General features: G+C 34.4%; 3 protein-coding genes across 5 annotated transcripts; 1 reads left to right on the forward strand and 2 right to left on the reverse strand.

Annotated features, from left to right (window-relative positions):
• Positions 1-8,279: 8,279 nt before the first annotated feature.
• Positions 8,280-11,452, reverse strand: LOC128156998 (tripartite motif-containing protein 2-like). Of its 2 annotated transcripts, none has more exons than XM_052819342.1 (2): positions 11,200-11,452; positions 8,280-9,578 (listed from the first exon to the last, which is right to left on the reverse strand). In XM_052819342.1, exons 1-2 carry the CDS (start codon positions 11,383-11,385, stop codon positions 8,436-8,438), a joined length of 1,329 nt encoding a protein of 442 aa, XP_052675302.1. In that variant the 5' UTR covers positions 11,386-11,452; the 3' UTR covers positions 8,280-8,435. The 2 variants fall into 2 exon arrangements, with proteins under 2 accessions (XP_052675302.1, XP_052675301.1); XM_052819341.1 differs by lacking the exon at positions 11,200-11,452 and adding an exon at positions 10,366-10,513.
• Positions 11,453-11,611: 159 nt separating this feature from the next.
• LOC128155169 (aminoacyl tRNA synthase complex-interacting multifunctional protein 1-like) lies at positions 11,612-16,917 on the forward strand. Of its 2 annotated transcripts, none has more exons than XM_052816752.1 (7): positions 11,612-11,748; positions 11,949-12,055; positions 13,553-13,666; positions 13,856-14,047; positions 15,684-15,886; positions 16,109-16,277; positions 16,622-16,917. In XM_052816752.1, exons 2-7 carry the CDS (start codon positions 11,950-11,952, stop codon positions 16,786-16,788), a joined length of 951 nt encoding a protein of 316 aa, XP_052672712.1. In that variant the 5' UTR covers positions 11,612-11,748; position 11,949; the 3' UTR covers positions 16,789-16,917. The 2 variants fall into 2 exon arrangements, with proteins under 2 accessions (XP_052672712.1, XP_052672711.1); XM_052816751.1 differs by having other exon boundaries at positions 11,690-11,786.
• On the reverse strand, positions 16,903-19,800 carry LOC128155170 (ganglioside GM2 activator-like). Its single transcript, XM_052816753.1, has 4 exons — positions 19,608-19,800; positions 17,608-17,769; positions 17,245-17,415; positions 16,903-17,154 (listed from the first exon to the last, which is right to left on the reverse strand). The coding sequence occupies exons 1-4, from the start codon at positions 19,782-19,784 to the stop codon at positions 17,017-17,019; spliced, it is 648 nt and encodes a 215-aa protein (XP_052672713.1). The 5' UTR covers positions 19,785-19,800; the 3' UTR covers positions 16,903-17,016.
• Between the last annotated feature and the right edge of the window lie 282 nt (positions 19,801-20,082).

A 20,082-nucleotide genomic window follows, 5' to 3' on the forward strand; every position in this document is an offset into this window, starting at 1 on the left:
GAATTTCATGCTTTACAAAATAAAGTTATTTATAATACAATTTGAATAGATCATAATTTGCACCCCTTGACTTGCAATTATAAACAAAACAGTACAATGCTTTTGTTATTAAACATCTCTTTACAACTCATTTGTTTAGTCTGTTTTTTATTGACCAAAGGAGCCATGTGGCTCATAGGCATATAATACATACAATTGACAGGAGAATGGCGGGGGATTCTACATGGTATATATATCAAATGGTGTACAATATTATCAATATATAATAGATATGTAAATATGTGTAAGACAGATAACATTATAAGGAATTAACATATTAATTTTTCTCTCAGCTTCGAAGCTTTCAATAAATATTGGCAAAGTTTCTGAATAGATTTGAAGTTATCATAACTGTATACATTTGAAAAAGGAAGGTTTCTTATAGTAGTAAGGTTTTATGTATTTTTATCGAATATTCGAAAAAGCAGGACAGATCAGAACAAAATATAATTCGTCCTCTATCTCTTGAGAATTACACAAAGTACATTTACAGTCATTTCTAGGTATGTTTTTATACCTTCCGTTTTCAACGTTTAAGGAATGCGCTGATATTCTATATTTACATAACAGAGACTTTTCTTTATATGACAACCGTACGCGTTTCAAAAGATATTTCTGTAAACTAAAATGTGAAGCTATTTCCTTGTACACTATACATTTTGAAGAATTTTCAAAAACACTATAACAGTTCTGTATGAACGCGTCCGTAAGGCGCTGTTCAACTAGTAGAACAAATTGTTTTTACATTAGTAACTTCTTGTTGTTCCCAAAAATTTCTAACTCCCAGACAATAAAGTTCATTTCTAACTAGGCTTACCTTTTTACATTTTTGCTGTTGTTTTTCATATACATATAACAATTCCTTATAACCGTCAGGTCTGAAGTATACAATTAATATTTGTTGTCAGCAAGCTACACCAGTGTTTCAAACTACGAAGTGTTCTTTGTACATACATAGGGTATCTACCAAATTCAAAGTAAACCATAAAATTATTGGTAGATTTTCGAAGCGACATAATTCTTTTCAAAAAATCAGTATGTATTTTTTCAACTTGTGGGGCTTTAGTCTACAAGTTAAAGTTAGGTCTCAGAAGTGTTTATTTGCAATTATTTCATAGTAATGATCATATTATCGATACATGTTTATATTGGTAAAATAAAAAACAAACTTGATTTTTAAATAATACTGATTCATAGGAGGAAGCCAGGATGCTGAGAAGTCTAACAGCATCACGTGACCTTTATGCAAGGTATTAAACATCCACCTGTACATCTACCTGATCATATAACATGCATCACGTGAATAACAACGCACAAATAAAATAAATTTCAAACTGTAGAACATAAAGAAAAATTACCTCACGTGAGTCTATGCCCTGGCTCGCACGTTTTTTGTTTTTTGGTTTTTTTTTATTGTTTTTTTGGTAACTTTTCAACCAAAGAGCCAGATTTATAATATATAAATATAAATTTTAATATTGTTTTAAAAAAAAGCATTCCTAGAGTATGGCATCAGCAATACATGTCCCCAACCGTCACCCCAAATGTCGTTTATAAGCTAAATAAGTTGGGGTTTTGTTTTTGTTTTTTTTTTTTAGAAAAATCCTTGAAAGATTTTTTTGAACAATGCAATTGGAATTGATTTCTTTTTGTCAGCGTGCGTCGTCTGTAGTATGTCGTCTGCTAATAATTATAGATTTTTAACTTCTTCTTGAAAACTACAAGAACAATTTTTACCATTTTTGGTTTGAAGCATCTATAGGACAAAAGGATTCTAAATTAAAAGGATTCTAATTATTATTTGCGTTCTAACAGGCGGGACAAATAGGCAAAAGAAGGCCAAATTAAAAAAATCTTCTTCTCTACTCCCAAAAATGTAAGGTAAAAAACTAAATACATGGTGTAGACGTCCATTAATTCCGCTACCAAAATTGTGAAACTCTTGGCCCCTTAAGTCGGGATTCAGACCCTAGGACGGGGTCAATGTCGCCATTTACTATTAGTGACCACGTATTTAGTCTAAGAATATCATCTTATTCACTCCAATTATGATATATTTGAGAAAAACTAAATGCATAGTTATGATGTTCATGAAGTCATCTACCTTAACTGCGAGTTTCATGGCTCCTGGGTCAGAGGTTAAGCCCTAGGGTGGGGCCAATGTAGCAAATATAGTGAAAATGTTATAAATTCTAAAAAATATTTCTCTTTTCTCCCATGGTTATATATTTTAGAAAAAACAAAAGCATGATAATGCTTTCCATAATGTCCTCTACCAAATGGTAAAATTCATGACCCATGGGCCAAGGGACCAAAATTGCCCTCTAGTGAATATTATTAACCTTTGAAAATTTTGAAAATCTACTTCCATATCAAGGGGATATAAACTGAAAACATGGTGATGGTGTCTATGAAACCCTCTACTTATATAGTAAAGTTCATGACCCCTTAGACAGGGGTTCAGGCCATTAAGTAGGGCCAGTATGGCCGCATGGTGAAAATGTAAAAGAATTCTATAAATATTTTTTTCTGTACTTTTAGGTCCATGATGTCTTCTTAAATCGTAAAATTCACTGCCTCATGGACAAGGGTTCAAACAATACAAATGTGGGTAACCATCAGAGGAATCTATTTAGGGTTTTGATTATAAAACGAAGCTTTTGAAAAACGCAAACATAAGACTCCGTTACAGATCCATCTACGAGATATAGTTTTCAGGTAATCGTCAATTCAAAGGGATCTCCTGTTTACAAAGTTTTTAATAAATTCTAACAAATATGTCAACTTAACAGAAGAAGATTTTTTTTAAATAATAAAATTACAAAACTGCCAATTTTTTTCATCTGAAGAGATATTTTTTAGGATACAGACATTCATTTTGTTTATGATGTAGTTTTAATAGAAAAAAATGTGCAATTTTCTATTTTAGAAATCATAATTCAAAGGCATTAGGCACTGCCACAAATGGTAAGTGAAGATATTTTACGACTGTTTACTCGTTTTTTAAGATTTCTTTTCGAATGATATTCATGTAAAATAATTTTTATAGTATATTTTAATTACTGACCTCAATATTCCTATCGTGCTTTCTTTGCTATTCATAACAATTATTAAAAATGACAGGTCAAAAACCTGCGTATTTTGATACGAGTAACCGGTCAATCGGTCGGAAGGAAATGTGATTAATTGATTAGCAATTGTATCTTGTAACCAAACATTCAAGTAACCGTTGATGGTTGTTGACTACAAAGCTTCCTTAATCTAAATAAACATAGGGCATAACCCTTTATTTTTCAGAATATCATATCTAAATTAAAATTCGAAATGTGTATGAATCTTAAGAATTTGTTGTATAAGTATAACAAATTAAATGCACATTATTATATTGTATATTTTGGGTTACATTTTTGATAGCTCGAAAGAGTATTCCGGGCTAGCAAAGAGGAATCTTTTTCATTCTTATTGTTTGCAGGCACGTAGCATCGTTTTTGAAAGGGGGGCCAGACTCATCCCAAAATATCTTGACAAGCAAAAAAAAAAAAAAAAAAAAAAAAAAAAGGGGGGGGGGGGAATATAAGGAAATATAAACTTTCCCAAAATCTTCAAAATCCTAATCCGTTGGGTGGGGTGGGTTGGGGGGGGGGGGGGGCTGGCGTTGTATATCACTTCAATTTCCTTATTTTCATATCAATTTTTTACATACTCCCAGAAAAGTGGGGGGCCAACTCCATGATTATTCATTTTTTCATATGTAATTTTTACATATTTGTTACTGCGAGAAAAAGTGGGGGGGGGGGGGGGGCTGCCCCCCCCCCCCCCCCCCCCCCGATGCTACGTGCCTGGTTTGTACTTCAGGTGAGACACTTGTTTTTATATTGGTTAGTACGATAATTTATTGAAGATAAAAATATATCTAACATTTAACAAAACTGGTATTTTCCAGACTCATACAATGCGTTGTGGCTCACGTGATATACTCACGTTTACCCATTTACCATACAGATAAGATGTAATAGATTATATAATAAATACCATCTTCATATATTCCACGTGTCTTACTTAGTTAAAAACAAGATCAGTCGAACAAGAGTCACGTTAAATTAATAATATACTATATAGTCTGTTCCTGTCACTTTTTGGCGAATTTGAACGAAAAAACACATAAATATACATGTAAAAGAAGTTCAATTGAAATCATTGACATCTTTTTATACTCGGAGAAATTAACATGAACGAAAACAATAATCGTGCAGAATTGGAAATGTTGACATTCGGAAGTACTTCGGACATCTCACATAGTTTTTCAACGTTATCATTTGGGTGCGTTCCATGTAGTGTGCAAAATCCCCGTAGACTTTATTTTTGGTTGTGGTTTTTCATTCTAGTGTATGAAGCGTAGTTGGAACACAAATGTATTTATGATTATCGTAGTAAGAAAACAACGGTGGAATCAAAAACTTGGGACAGAGTATATGTAATTCTGATCGAGTTAGTACAATATTTCAAATGATTTTTGAAAATTGTCATAACCGAATTTATATTAAAAAGTGTCATGTTGGATTTCAATTTAGGCATCTTATTTCTGTTTAAATACACTGATCAATTATACGTGATATAACCACGTTTCCACGTCATTATGTGCATTGCATAACTGCATGTATACAATATTATAATTACATGTGGTTGAAGTCTATTCTCTGACTTTTTACCACGTGACGTAATGAACGTGGGAACAAAACGTGAATGAAATGGACTCACGTGAGATAAATTCATAGCACGATACGGAGTGTTCACGCATAATAAGCTACTGTAACATGTTTATATAGACCAATAGACGGACGTAGTAGTATCGCATGGACAAGAATTTGATACGAAATTTGGAAAATGTGCTTTTGAATAACTTAAGGATGACGTTTACTCAAAATGAAAAAAAATTCCACTGATGATAATGAAAAGCCAACTATTGTGTGTTATGGACCTTTTATTGTAGTGTTATTTTTCATTTTCAAAAAAGTAGATTGACCTACTTTTTGAGTTAATGGCCATTGTATATTTTTGGAAAATTAAAGGAAAATCACTTAAAATTTTACACTATGATTGAGATTTTCTTAATTGTGAAAATAATACAAATTGCTCAACACTTTTGAAAATGAAATACAATTTATGAATGGCAGTGACACTAAATACATACAAAGCATTAAGTTTTCCTTCACAATTTTTTTAATATTCCAGTCCGAATTTCCTCTATCACTTTTCAAATTCCTACCCATTTTTGATCCAATTTTACAAAAAATTGAATGATGATAATACAAAAACATTTATAGTATTAAACTACTTATATTGATCTTATTCTGTTCGCATATAATTTATATGAGGTCAATGATCAAAATTTTGAGATTGGTGTCTTTTCATGTTTTTAAGTATATTTCAATATTTTTTAAATTCATGCCATAAGGTTATAATAATGAACAAATGAGGTAAAACTACCTGAAAATATGCAAAATTATATAGACTAAAATATAAAATCTTAACTTTTAATATTAGAGTACTTCCAAAATTGTTTTAGCAGAAAACAAAATCTGCAAAATTTAGTCCGAATTTCCTCTGTTTGGCTAAAAGTCTATTTTTGTTTTGGCATAATTCCATAATATAGTAGAAATATCGAATGTTATGTCAATAAGAATTCATTTCGCAGATACCTTTTGTGTTTAGAACAAATTTTACTCATGACACTGAACTTTATAACAATCCGGATTCGAGAACTCAAACCCTGAGTAAACAACACCCTTAAAGATGATTTAGAATGAGTTTTTTCCTTGAATTAGATCACACTTTATGATAGTTACTACCAAAAGGGTGTAGGAAGACACCCCCCCCCCCCATTCCGCAAAAATGGAATCTGGATTGGGTTTTGTGTAAATGGAATCCTATCAGATTTTAATTTTTTTGTGGAGAAAATTGAACCCTTGAGCAAATTTTACGGGTGACAATTTTGAACTATAATAAGCTTATTGACTTTAAAATTTAAGGGGGAAAGTTAAGATCAACCTGAAAGGAGTCTAAACATAAGCGTTCACTGGTTCCGACACATTACACAGAAAAATTATGTAGGCCGTATAATTTGTCCACGTGACAATTTGCATGTACACGGGTGTATTTGTAGAGCGTATGTAAATGATTGCCATAATAGAATTACACGCGTTTCTGGATAAAAAAAAAAGTAATAATACTATAGTTTTACTAATTAACACTACTGTGTTTTAGGTCAATGACTGCAGGACAAGAACATTTGTTGGTTATTACGTAATGTCACGTGTGCATTGCTACATGTAGCTTAATTAGATAAACGTTTGTATCAGTTATATAAGGAAAATGTTTTTCACGTGCACGAAAGTCAATTCCAGAAATAAATGAATGACGGCTGTTTGTATAGAAGCTAATGCTAGAGGATGTATCGGATTAATATGAGATCAATAAAATTATTGTTTGTCTGGTATTGCCTTCCGCCTCATTGAAATGTCCCCTGCAGATAAATTTTCATTATTTATATTACATTTTTTTTTTACCAATTTTTAATTAGTTAGACTTCAAGTTTGAAAAAAAATCCCTCCCTCATTCCTTAGCCTGCAGACCACCTGGCGGAAATTCCAAACAAATATATTTTTAAAGATGGCCTAAGACGTTTTAATGAATCCATAAACACATTTTAATTCAAGATACTATTTAATCTGAAAATGAAATATGTATTGGTAATTTTTGATATCACATGCCGATATGCGTTCAACTATACACGAGGATAGGTGACTAATGCGAGACCAGACACTAGGGTATAGAGGAGCGGTGTTTGTACAAAAACAAATTATGATGAGAGTCTAAAATGCCCTTATTAAAACATCGAGCGTAAGACTGCACAAACACAATATTTTCATCAAAGACGTATAAACATACAGGTGTCCAAGATTCAATGATTACAGTAATAATATGCTTGATCAAAGCTGAGCTCTACGTTTCCCATATAAAAATAAATTTTAACACAAAAATAAGACCAGCAGGTACAAATGCACATGAGGAAAAATTGATAAAAACATGAGTTTTATTATACCTGTCAGCATGTTTGAGTATTGGATATCTAACAAAACTCTTTTTTTTTCAAAGACACAAAGAGAATCAAACCTAACCGATTCATTTCTTAAGAATCCATTACACTTTCCAATAAAGCCGATGGTGCATTGCAGCTCGTGCACTCGTGAGTGGGTGCCTTTATCAACATCTCCCTCCGTGTATAGAAGCTTAAATTGTGTTCAAGCCCTATTTTGACAACGTAGACTCTATATATATATTTCTTGGCAGAACGCTCTTGCTCAAATCAAAAGCGTGGATACAGATCCATGCAGTTTGCAAAAAACAAAGCGTTCTAATGGCATGCGACTATCCATGTACGGGGCCTTCAACTTTGTCGCTGGCAAATAATCTCGAGTGGAACATAAAATGAATTCTTTGCACTCTAAATACATGCATGACTCGCCCAAACATGTTTGTTGCTTTGGACATATAATTGTTTTAGTTGTTGATAAATTAGGATTGGGCGCATGTTTTTTGTTTGTTTTTGTTTTTTTTTTGGGGGGGGGGGACGTCTATACTGGGTACATGAATTTATTGGCCACAGAAAACAATTTTCAATATTCAGCACATTGATAGTTTCATCGATACTGACATGACAAGTTCATTTTTAATCATCTATTGCGGCGATCAAAATTTTTATCAACATAGATTTTTAAATGACATTTTTATTTGTGTGTGTGTGTGTGGGGGGGGGGGGGGGGTAGCGTAGCATACCTAAAACTTCAATCTTCAATATCATTTAATTTCCTTCTTTTCATTACAATTTTTTACATACATGTACTCCCAAAAAAGTAAGGGGGTGCTTTAATTCGGGATACTTCAATTTTTTTTATATGTGAAAAGAAAAACGATGTTTCAAAAATGATGCGAGAAAAAGTGTGGGGGGGGGGGGTCTGACCCCTCCCTGATACTACGTGCCTCATGGTCATGACTAATTTTGCAACCCCCCTCCCCCGTTCCGACGCCTTTGTTAATACATGTATATACATATGTTTCATAAAAATTCTTTTATTGTGTGACAAAATGGGGTGGTTTACATGTCATATCTTTTAAAAACTACATGTACGGTCTTAGACAATTCAAGGTTTACAACCTTACTCTATGACTAACGGCGAAACCTTTGGAATCTTTTTTTTAATTATATTATGTGCTATACATTTTACTCAACAGAAATTAAGTGCCTAGACAATTGTTGCATTATATGTGGTATCACAGCTATGTCTACGTACAGCACCATTAAACGATTTGAATAGTTCGAGTGCTCAGCAGACAACTCAAATATCATCGTACGACAAATTACTGGACAGACACGGACAACAGCACCCCAGCAGTCCGCCGGGCGCTGGCTGTTTTCTACCTGTCTTTGCTGACTGGGAGTACTTTGAGTCGTCCCAGTCGTAGATTTGTAGAAGAGAAACACGAGTCCCGCGTAAAGCGACAACGAGGCGGTTATCTACGACGATTACGTTGGTAGGTTTGACGTCGACGCCGAATTCGTACGTATTCTCCACTGGGGTGGATAGGTATTCCCCTTCCGGTGAGAAAACCTGAACTCTGAAGTTATTCGCGTCTGCCACGTAGATATTGTCGTGTTTGTCTACGAATACACCTTGTGGATAGAAGAACTCTCCACTTTGAGAGCCTTGTTGCCCAATCACGTGAAGAACTGTGCCGTCATTTTTGTGGATTTTGAGCCTATGGTTCCCACTGTCCGAAACAACTATGTCGTCTCGGCTATTGACAGCGACGTAATACGGCAATAAGAAATGATTCGAACCACTACCTCTTGAGCCAAATTTGAACGATGGTTTCTTCCGTTCTGTAAAGATGTGGATATTGTTGTGTTGCAGACTAGAAATAATGACTTTCCCCATTCTGGACACACAGATACCAAACGGGTTCTCGTATTTGTAGAAGGAGCCGTAAGAGGCGATGACGTTGCCCTCGTATCCATACTCCCTCATTATAGCGGAACCAGCGCGGCTGACAGCCAGTAGGATGGATCCGTGAGCAGTGACTGCAATATCACGAATGGAGCAGTCACACACGAACCCTCCACGATAATCCCCAGATTTTGAGTATGCAAGAACTTTGTTCAGACTACAGTCAGCAACCAATATATCCCCTGTCATTGAAGAGTAAGTTAGACCCGAGATGTGAACCAAGCCATCTTGGTCCAAGCCAAAGTGACCAAATGTCTTCAATAACCTTGGGGATCCCGGTTTAGTAAATCGCACAGAGTATTTGTCCGGTTGAAGTAAAGGCAGAGACAAGTCTTCGTTTCTTTGATGATAACTGTATTCAAAACTACCAGATTCGGTGTTTTGGCTACTTGAGTGGGTAACAGTGTCTTGTAAACTGAGGATAAAGTGGTTGTCGGGAAATCCATACACTCCATTTGGAGGGATATACACAAGCTAAGAAAAAAATAAAAAGTACTCAGTTCAACAAAATCGTTTATAAGTAAAAAGTAAACAAAATTAATTTGCAATGAAAGTCAATATATCGGCCTCTCAATGCTGTCAAACTACTACTTATACATTTGATTCTAGTATATTTTGCAGAAAGCAAAGACTTGGTGAAAAGCGGCGCCAGCGAGCATCTTGATTATATTGTAGGCCTATAATTATTTTTGCCTCTTGCATGGGTATAACTACATGTATTTGTACATAAATCAACACTTAAGTACTTGAAAATCTTAAATTTCATTTTCAAGCATTCTAATAAAAATATGTAGACGGATAAATTAAGATTTATACAGAGAAAGTTATATGAATATTCCATTAGTAAAATTGTCATGCATGTCTTACACATGTAAATTACAGGCCCGAAGATTGCAAAAGCGAAATTTTACAGCCCCCTTCCACAAAATAAACCCAATTAAAAAACACTCCAAAAACAAAAACAACAGTTATATTGTTTTAATCAAATCTTAGTAGTAAACAAGTAATTTAAGACTTTTTAATCATTCTCCCATACAAAGATACACACATGGTTTTTTTAATGTAAGTATTTACATGTTTAAAAAATTTACTTACTGTGCCTTACCCTCAGTTAAGCAGCCGGCCCCACCCCAACCAATACGGACCTTTAGATCTAATTCTTATTCACATATTGATCAGATGTATTATCAACAAAGAATGTTCAAATATGTCTCACTCTGAAATATTTAATTAAAAAAGAAAAGAAAAAGAAATTGAATACCTGTCTACAGATGGGACAAGGAAACTGGCCAGCTGACTCAAATCTGCTGACAATATAATCTCTCAGACAATCCTCGCAAAAGGTGTGCAAACATGGCAGAGCCTTTGGCTTTTTGAAATGTTCCATGCATATTGAACAGGATAGAAATGCTGTCAAACTACTACTTATACATTTGATTCTAGTATATTTTGCAGAAAGCAAAGACTTGGTGAAAAGCGGCGCCAGCGAGCATCTTGATTATATTGTAGGCCTATAATTATTTTTGCCTCTTGCATGGGTATAACTACATGTATTTGTACATAAATCAACACTTAAGTACTTGAAAATCTTAAATTTCATTTTCAAGCATTCTAATAAAAATATGTAGACGGATAAATTAAGATTTATACAGAGAAAGTTATATGAATATTCCATTAGTAAAATTGTCATGCATGTCTTACACATGTAAATTACAGGCCCGAAGATTGCAAAAGCGAAATTTTACAGCCCCCTTCCACAAAATAAACCCAATTAAAAAACACTCCAAAAACAAAAACAACAGTTATATTGTTTTAATCAAATCTTAGTAGTAAACAAGTAATTTAAGACTTTTTAATCATTCTCCCATACAAAGATACACACATGGTTTTTTTAATGTAAGTATTTACATGTTTAAAAAATTTACTTACTGTGCCTTACCCTCAGTTAAGCAGCCGGCCCCACCCCAACCAATACGGACCTTTAGATCTAATTCTTATTCACATATTGATCAGATGTATTATCAACAAAGAATGTTCAAATATGTCTCACTCTGAAATATTTAATTAAAAAAGAAAAGAAAAAGAAATTGAATACCTGTCTACAGATGGGACAAGGAAACTGGCCAGCTGACTCAAATCTGCTGACAATATAATCTCTCAGACAATCCTCGCAAAAGGTGTGCAAACATGGCAGAGCCTTTGGCTTTTTGAAATGTTCCATGCATATTGAACAGGATAGAAATGTCGTCTCTATCTGTCCTGCAACTGAAGAGTTTGCCATGTTTTCTGGATATTACGCATTGTACACTGTTTTGTGTACCGTAGAGAATCATAGGCACATGATCAAAGTGTTCTATTTTTAGATGGGTGCGTTGAGTTGGAATATCATATTTTCTACACGGCCTATGGGTCATAAAGGATTGTTGTTGAATTAACTCATATTTTCTATAATTTTGTGAAACGTTTTACCTATAGTTTATAATGTCTAAATATATTTTTGTCCATTACTTTTATTCATTTCAGGATTTTAATATTCCGGATTTATCATACTCATTTTGAGTTTTATAATTAATCGGGGTTTTTTGAGCGTTTTAGACGTGTTACTCCAAATTTCCTCCAACCAGCCGGTAGACATAATAAACGGGTATTGCTACATGTATAGTTACACTCACTGTATACAGTGTATGATAACTTGTCGTAAATTATATTATAAAACTGTAATTTTCGTATTTTATGTAACAACTGCTGTTCTATTATACATAGTATCGCGTTCATATTAATTTAAATTTTTAGATTTATAACCGCTAACGTTTCAACATGTTCAATATGGGTTTTTTATTTTAGAATGGCATCTGCATCTGTGCTGCAGCGTTTGACACAGCGCGCTAAACAGGCAGAATCTATGATAGCTGCCTTGAAGCAGCAAATTGAAAACATCAGACAGAATGCAGGTTTTCATTATTTTTAATTAGACATGAATGTATGTTCAAAAGGGGTTAAACAGCTGTTAAACAGGTTGGGACCAATCTCCCAAATGGGATATAATAGCCTGTTTGGGATATAATAGCTCAAATGGGATATAAATTTAAAGTGCAAAAAATAATTTTTTTTTATTTTAAAATTTTTGATATAAATCCGCATTAATGTGAATCAAATGCAACAACTTTTGGTTAAGAAGTTTTTCTATATGTCTATAGTTTGTAAGATTGATCCCCAAGAAGTATTGGATATACTGAGGGATCAATCTCCGTAATAGTACAGTTACAGAAAAAGTTGTTTACCAAAAGTTGTTGTATTTCATCTATTCTAATGCGGATTTATATCAAAAATTTCAAAATCAAATTTTTTTATTTTTTGCACTTTAAATTTATATCTCATTTGGGCTATTATACCCCAAACGGGCTATTATATCCCATTTTGGAGATTGGTCCCAAACTGTTAAACAAGTTTGGACCAATCGCTTAGATGGGTTGTAACAGCCCATTTTTTATATACGTGTACATTTGTGACACAAATTTGAAGTGCACAACAACAACAAAAACATTTTGTATTTTTTTTTTAAAATCGTTTAAAAATCTTTATAAAAATTATCAAATGCAAGTACTTTTACAAGTTTTCACTGCAAGAAAATCCCTAAGAATTTTTGATCTACTGAAGGATAAATTTACGGAAACTGGTAGCCAGTAAGAGTGTTTTTTTTTATTGTATTTATTGCATAAATAATAATTTCCATTTCTTGCATTGTAACATTGCATCCTGTTTGGTATTTATATCCCAAATGGACTATTAAAACCCAGGTGTCCAAGTAGCATACTGGACAATGCACTCGCTTCTCAGTGCTGTGACCCGAGTTCGATCCCCATGATCGACAGTGGTTGTATGTGATAGGGTATGGCAGTCACCTGCTTGGACATGTGGGTTCTCTCCAGGTACTCCGGCTTCCTCCCACACCAATGACCCTCTTGCGCTAACATTTGTGCCAACAAGAGATATTAATATAAGTTGTAGAACTTGTTTATCAATCATTGTAAAATAAAGAAAGTTCAGGGTTTTTTTAAAACCCAGTTTGGCAATTGGTCCAATCCTGTTGAAGACATACATTTGTTATAAATGATATTTCTACAGTGCTACCATTACAGTAAACACAGACTACTTACTGTCTTTGTCCGTAATAAAATGGATTCATTTGGTGTTTTTTTTTCTTCGAAAAAAATAAACATATCAGAATAATCACTATCAGATTGATTAGAACCCTCTTTAACGATAAAGTTATTTGAATTTTGATTTGTAACTTGATTTCATTGTCTTGACCAAATATACTGGTTAATGTGTCATTGTTTGGATTGTGGAACAATGTAAATATGTACCACGCAATTCACACAGTTCAAGTGAATGTAATATTTATTAATCATGTATACATGTACATTGTATCCTAATTATACTTTCAGCCATCTCTGTATCTAAACCTGAGGAAGGGAGATTAAAGTCAGAAAATCAGAAGTTAAGAGCTGAGGTGGAAACATTGAAATCTCAACTGATTTTGGCTGAAATAAGGAATGGAGGTAAGATCTTATTAAAATGAATAACTTATATCATCAAAGGCAACTAGATTGGTTTTGTTTGGTAAGAGTTCAAAAAATGGAAATTTTGTTACAAGTATGATAAGATTTATATGAGAAGACAACTCAGTTAATATTAAAATGCTTCTTTGCCAGTTCGCTTAGTATTGCACGTAATATTTACATTTTCAGTAAAACAAGTTAACCTACCTACAAATAGGAGTGTTGTCAAGGCAGAACCCCCCAAAAAAGAATCGGCAGCTCCCCCAGAGGTCAAACCAGGGGTCAAACAGGCACCTGCTGCTGGTGACAAACCAGCTCAGAAATCTGAGAAACCCGACAAAAAGGAGAAGAAAGATAAAAAGAAACCTGCAGCTGAAGGGGGTAAAGATTTTTGTAGACTTATTTATTTTTTGGTATTTTTTTTTGTATGGTTTAAAATATTATACCCAGTTTGCCTTGGTAATGTATAGCAGTAGGTTATTTTATTTCCAAGTGTTGAAATTTTAATTCCTTTTTAGCCCACCTGAGCTGAAAGCTCAAATGAGCTTTTCTGATAAAAATTTGTATGTTGTCTGTCGTTGTTATTGTTGGCATTGGCGTTCTTGGAAACTTTTCACATTTTCATCTTCTTCTCCTGAACCACTGGGCAGATTTCAACCAACCTTGGCACAAAGCATCACTTGGTGAAGGGGATTCAAGTTTGTCCAAATGAAGGGCCACACCCTTTTTAAAGGGGAGATAATTTAGAATTATTGGAAAATTTGTAGGTATTTTTCAAAAATCTACGTCTCAAAAACTATTAGGCAAGAAAAGCTGTACGTAACTTTTATTGAAGCATCCTCAGGTAGTGTAGATTCAAGTTTGTTCAAATCATGGTCCCCGGGGGTAGGGGGGGGCCACAATGGGGATGAATTTTTACATAGGAATATACAGAGAAAATCTTTAAAAATCTTCTTCTTAAAAACTATTTGGCCAGAAAAGCTCAAACTTGTGTGGAAGCATCCTCAGATAGTGTAGATTCATGTTTGTTTAAATCATGGTCCCTGTGGGTAGGGTGGGGCCACAATGGGGGGATGAATTTTTACATAGGAATATATAGAGAAAATCTTTAAAATATTCTGGGAAAGTTTTCAGTCCAAAAAGCAGTACCATAACTTATGTGAAAGCATAGGTTGTGCAGATTAAAGTTTGATCAAACCATGATTCCCTAGAGAAAAGTTGGGCCAGAAAAGGGGGGGGGTGGGTTATATAGAAATAGAAAAAAATCTTCTTACAGATACAACAACAAAACAAAAGGGGCTTGGTATTTACCATAACAATATGTGGATAAAAATCGGCAGATGAGCAAGATCTACAGTACTTAGTTGTATTTATATATATATAAATATTTTGATATTGATACTGTAATGCTAATTTGATGACAGTTAAGGCTATTGTTGCTCTGGTGAGCGATGTGGGCCTCTTGTCTCTTTTTGTTCTTTGAATTTTCTGATCAACATGCCCATGATTGCTGTTTTTAAGATTTTGATTTTTACAATGATTATTCTATCAAGATGAATCATACATGTATTATCAAGTTAAAAATAAATGTGTTCTTCTGCTTCTTTTATTTACTTAATTCTATCCATTTATAATGAAGATTTTTAAAAATTACTATCATACCTATTACATGTAACCGTGTAGTTATCAATAACTGTATTTTCGACTTGTTTAGAATGGGACACCTCCAGTTTGTAATGTGCTTTCCTTCAATATAAATGCTGAAATTGACCATAACTTTACATTCTTTATTGTCAATAATTTCTTTGTCCAGCAGTGATGCACGGTTGGTTTTAAAGCATCTGCTTGTGATCTTTGAGTCACGAGTTGGAGTGTAAATAATGTAAATTTTAGGATGGAGATTACATTTAAGATTTGAAATATGTCTTCCATATTAACAACTGTCAGTCCCATTCAATCTACTGGTATAAAAAACCACATGTAATGTTAAAGAATCCTTTCCTTTTTTTTTGTGTAGAGCCAAAAGCCAAGAAAGGTAAGAATGAGCCTGTGGGTGAGGAGAAGCTAGACGTGTCCCGCCTGGACTTCAGGGTGGGGCAGATAGTGGACGTGAAGAAGCACCCCGACGCTGACACCCTGTATGTGGAGGAGGTGAACCTTGGGGAGGGGAGGAACCGCACAGTGGTGTCTGGCCTGGTTAATCACATACCTATAGAGCAGGTAATGGTATGACTAATGGCAGAGAAAGCAGATACACATACCTTAGAATTATCTTCATTGCTAGTGTGTTGATTAGAGTAATCAAATATTTTTAAATAAAAGGGGGGGGGGGGGGGGGTTACTGTAACTATGAACAGCCATTCATTGGTATTTTGAACTATTATTATCATTATAATTTTTGTAATAGTTTATCTATAATATAAACATTATTTTTGTTGCCAGATGCAAAACAAGATAGCAGTATTCATGTGTAATTTGAAACCAGCCAAAATGAGGGGGATCCTTTCGGAAGCTATGATCATGTGTGCTAGTACCCCCGAGAAAGTGGAGATTCTGAATGTGCCTGCAGGTTCTGTGATAGGGGACCGGGTCACCTGCAAAGCTTATCCAGGTACATGTAGATCTTCATTTGAAACTCTAGATAATAGTGTTGATGATTAAGGGACGTAACCTCTTTCTACATTAATGAATTTATTCAGGATCTACAAATCGAACTGTGATAGTTATCTCTCATATCAAAGGAAGGTTGTTGTTTGTTTTTTTTTTATTGAATTGCATCATCTTTCCATTCAGTAAAGTACTAATTTTGGAATCCTTTATGAATTAACTTTAAGAAAAGTGCATTTTAATATTCATTGTGTTCTAATAAATCAATGAATAATCCATTCAACCGCATTGTCAGTCACATATTAAAGTCTTAGTTTTGTACATAACAATCCAATATTTAATTCCTAGGAAATCCTGATGCTCAGCTGAACCCCAAGAAAAAAGTGTGGGAAACCCTGGCACCTGACCTGAAGGTCAACAAAGAAAAGGTGGCCGAGTTCAGAGGGGAACCGTTACAGATCGAGGGCAAGGGTGTGCTGACATCGACTACTCTGAGTGGCGTAAAAATTAAATGACTTCTACATCTAGCTATGATATAATCATTGTCAGTCTTTAAGTCAGAAACATCTCTGATAATTTATGACAATTTTGAGAGGATCATGCGCAATCAGAAATACACACAATAAATGTTCTGAGTTTTGAAATTTTTATTTCTTTTTTTTTTTACTCATGGAATAGATGGTAAATTATCAGTAAAATGTATGCTAAACTCTTATGAGTCTATCATTTCAAAAAACAGCGCTTTATGAGGCAATGGTCAGTATGACCTCAAGACATGCTACGTATTTCCCCTGGTAATGTAGAGTGCCCGTTAGGTTGTAGTCTCCTGTTGGAAATCCAAACGATCCATACATATTGATGTTGGGAATGCTGTAGTTACCCTGTGTATAGTAAAATCAAATCATTAAATCATGACTGAAAAGCCACAGGTATTTTCTGTTTAAAAAAGTTTTATTTGCCCTCTTTTATACCTGTTTAAATGGACACTGACAACCAAGTCCTGATGTTTTGATTGGTTGGGGACAGTCCGGTGCCATATCAAGGATTTGACAGAAATCATCATAATCACAAGAACCAAAGTCGCCAATACACGGTATTTTGACCCAAATGCCAGCTGCCTTTTTATGGATCAAGAGTGATGCCTGGAGAGAAAGTAAAACTAGCTTTGGTTAAGATCAGCTAAAGTGGCTTTAGTTCAGTTATTTCGAATGTTCTCAACACATTGAATTGCTTGTGAAAAAGTTGTTTGAGATTATACAAGTGCAACATTTTTTCTAGCTCGGGGTTTTTTCAGAGTGTTTCAGATTTGAAAAATGATAACATTGTGGGATAACCTGTAATGGAGAATCAAGAGCTTCCTTGATGTATCCCACAGCTGATACGTTGATGTTTCCCGGCAGCTTCAGGGGGTCGGGAATTACTTGAAGTTTTGTCAGCCCTGCAAAATCTCCACCACAGTTCTTGAAGCTAAATGCTTGCACTTTAATTGTTTTACCCTTTTATAGATAAAAAAAAAAGTCTCCTTTAAAGGGGCATGGTCACGATTTTGGTCAAAAATTATTTTCCCGAATTTAATGTTTACAATGCTTTAGTAAGGCATTTTTAATAGGCAACCAAAGTTTAAGTGTTATTCGTTGAGTTATAAGTGAGTTACAGAGCTTACAATTCTTTGCTATGTAAACAAAGCATTTGTTTACATTTTATACGTTGAAGTGAAAACTCCAGTTTTAGACCGAAATGAATGTGGTAAACGTTAAGATCTGTTTGTTTATGCTTAAAATGAATAATATGATGGAAAAATCAGCTTGGGAAAAAACTTTTACCGGTATATTGAACTAATGTAAACAATAACAGGGCACAAGCCTTGTTTACATGACAAAGAATTGTGAGTCCTGTATCTTGCTTATAACTTCACTACTGGCTCTCCAATTTCATTTGATCATTGGAAATGCATTCCTAAAGCATTGTAAATAATAAAAACAGGAAATAGAATTTGACCAAAATCGTGACCATGTCCCTTTAACACCTTTTTGTATAGTCTGCTCTATTAGTAACACACCTTTGATCATTCTTTTACAAGTACTCTCAAAATCATAACAAAATTTCTGGGAAGGTTCAAGCCTTTTTTATTAGCTCACCTGAGCTAAAAGCTCAAGTGAGCTTTTCTGATCACATTTAGTCTGTCATCTATCTGTATGTCTGCCTGTAAACTTTTCACATTTTCGACATCTTCTCAAGATCTACTGGGCCAATTTCAACAATACTTTACACATAAAGCATCTTACACATAGGGGATTTAAAGTTGTGAAAATTAAGGAACATGCACATTTTCAAGGGGAGTTAATTAGGAGTTATTGAACATTTTTGAGAAATTTTCAAAAATCTTCTTCTCAAGAGCCATTTTGCCAGGAAAGCTGAAACTTGTATGGAAGCATCCCTGTGTAGTGTGAAAATCATGACCCTCGGGGGTAGAGTTGGGCCAACTTGGGGGGGGGGGGGGGTCAAATATATAGAGTAAATCTTTAAAAACTTTTTCTCAGAAACTTATTTGCCAAGAAAGCTGTAACTTGTGTGGAAGCATTTTCAGGTAATGTAAATTTAAAGTTGGGAAAATCATGACCCCTGGGGGTAGGGTGGGGTTACAACGGGGGTCGAAATTTTTACACAGGAAATATATAGAGTAAATCTTTTAAAATCTTCATAGAAACTAATTAGCCAGGAAAGCTGAAACTTGTGTGGAAGCATCTTCAGGTAATTATAATGTACATTCAAAATTGTGAAAATCATTACCCCTGGGGGTGGGGCCACAATGGGGGGTCAAATTTTTACAGAGGATTATATAGAGTAAATCTTTAAATATGTTCTTCTCAGAAACTTATCAGCCAAAATTGTGCAGACTTTGGCCCCTGGACAATTCTTAGGCCTCACAAGAAGGTTAAGATTTTGATGCAGATTTATATCCCATATACATAAACAATTGTTTAGGGTCTTTTTGAGAGCTGCAATGCTCAACATGTGTTATGACTATAAAATTATCCTGTTAGAAATACGACTAATGATACTAAGAATAAGAATATCCAAGTGGAAAATGGATTTTTATTTATACAGGATCTACATTTATTATACAACATAGTCCAGATAGTTTGTATTATGATTCCATTAAGCTGACTTTATCATACCTATTGTTCCTCTGGTGAGCGATGTGGCCCATTGGCCTCTTGTTTTCATCTTTTTTGGTATTTGATATCCGTTTCAAGTGTCTAGATTCAGCGTAATATAGTACTAATTTCTAGTGCGACCTACCTAATTTGAAGAGCACCTTACTCCTACTTACAATTTTCTTGAAGTACTCCGGTCCGCGATAGCGTTCCGGTAGAACATCGTTTCTCAGAAAGTTTAAGAATAACTCGGTGTCATCCACGATTGGTTTTCTAAGATTTGCAGAACCTCGGATTGCTAGAGCAGCAATTAGAACGATAGCTACGCCCGTGACCAAGCGCAGTCCCTGCATTTTGTCAATTGATAACAGTATTGTTGGTGTATGCTTTTAATATCTACTCGATCGACATCTCTTCAAACAGATAGGGTAGGCAAGTTTGTCTGATATTAAGGTCCGATACATCTTACTAAAGAAAAGGCCAATCGCAGTGATTATAACGTTGAATAAATACTATGTTTGATGGGAATATTCGTTAAAGATCCGATATTTAAGGATACAATAATACAAATCGACTGAAGTTCAAAATACATGTTTTAGAAATTCGTAATTTGTTTTCCTTATTGTATAATTGATACATGTACGTGTATAG

Source organism: Crassostrea angulata, chromosome 7, assembly GCF_025612915.1.
Source record: "Crassostrea angulata isolate pt1a10 chromosome 7, ASM2561291v2, whole genome shotgun sequence".
Classification (NCBI taxonomy): domain Eukaryota; kingdom Metazoa; phylum Mollusca; class Bivalvia; order Ostreida; family Ostreidae; genus Magallana; species Magallana angulata.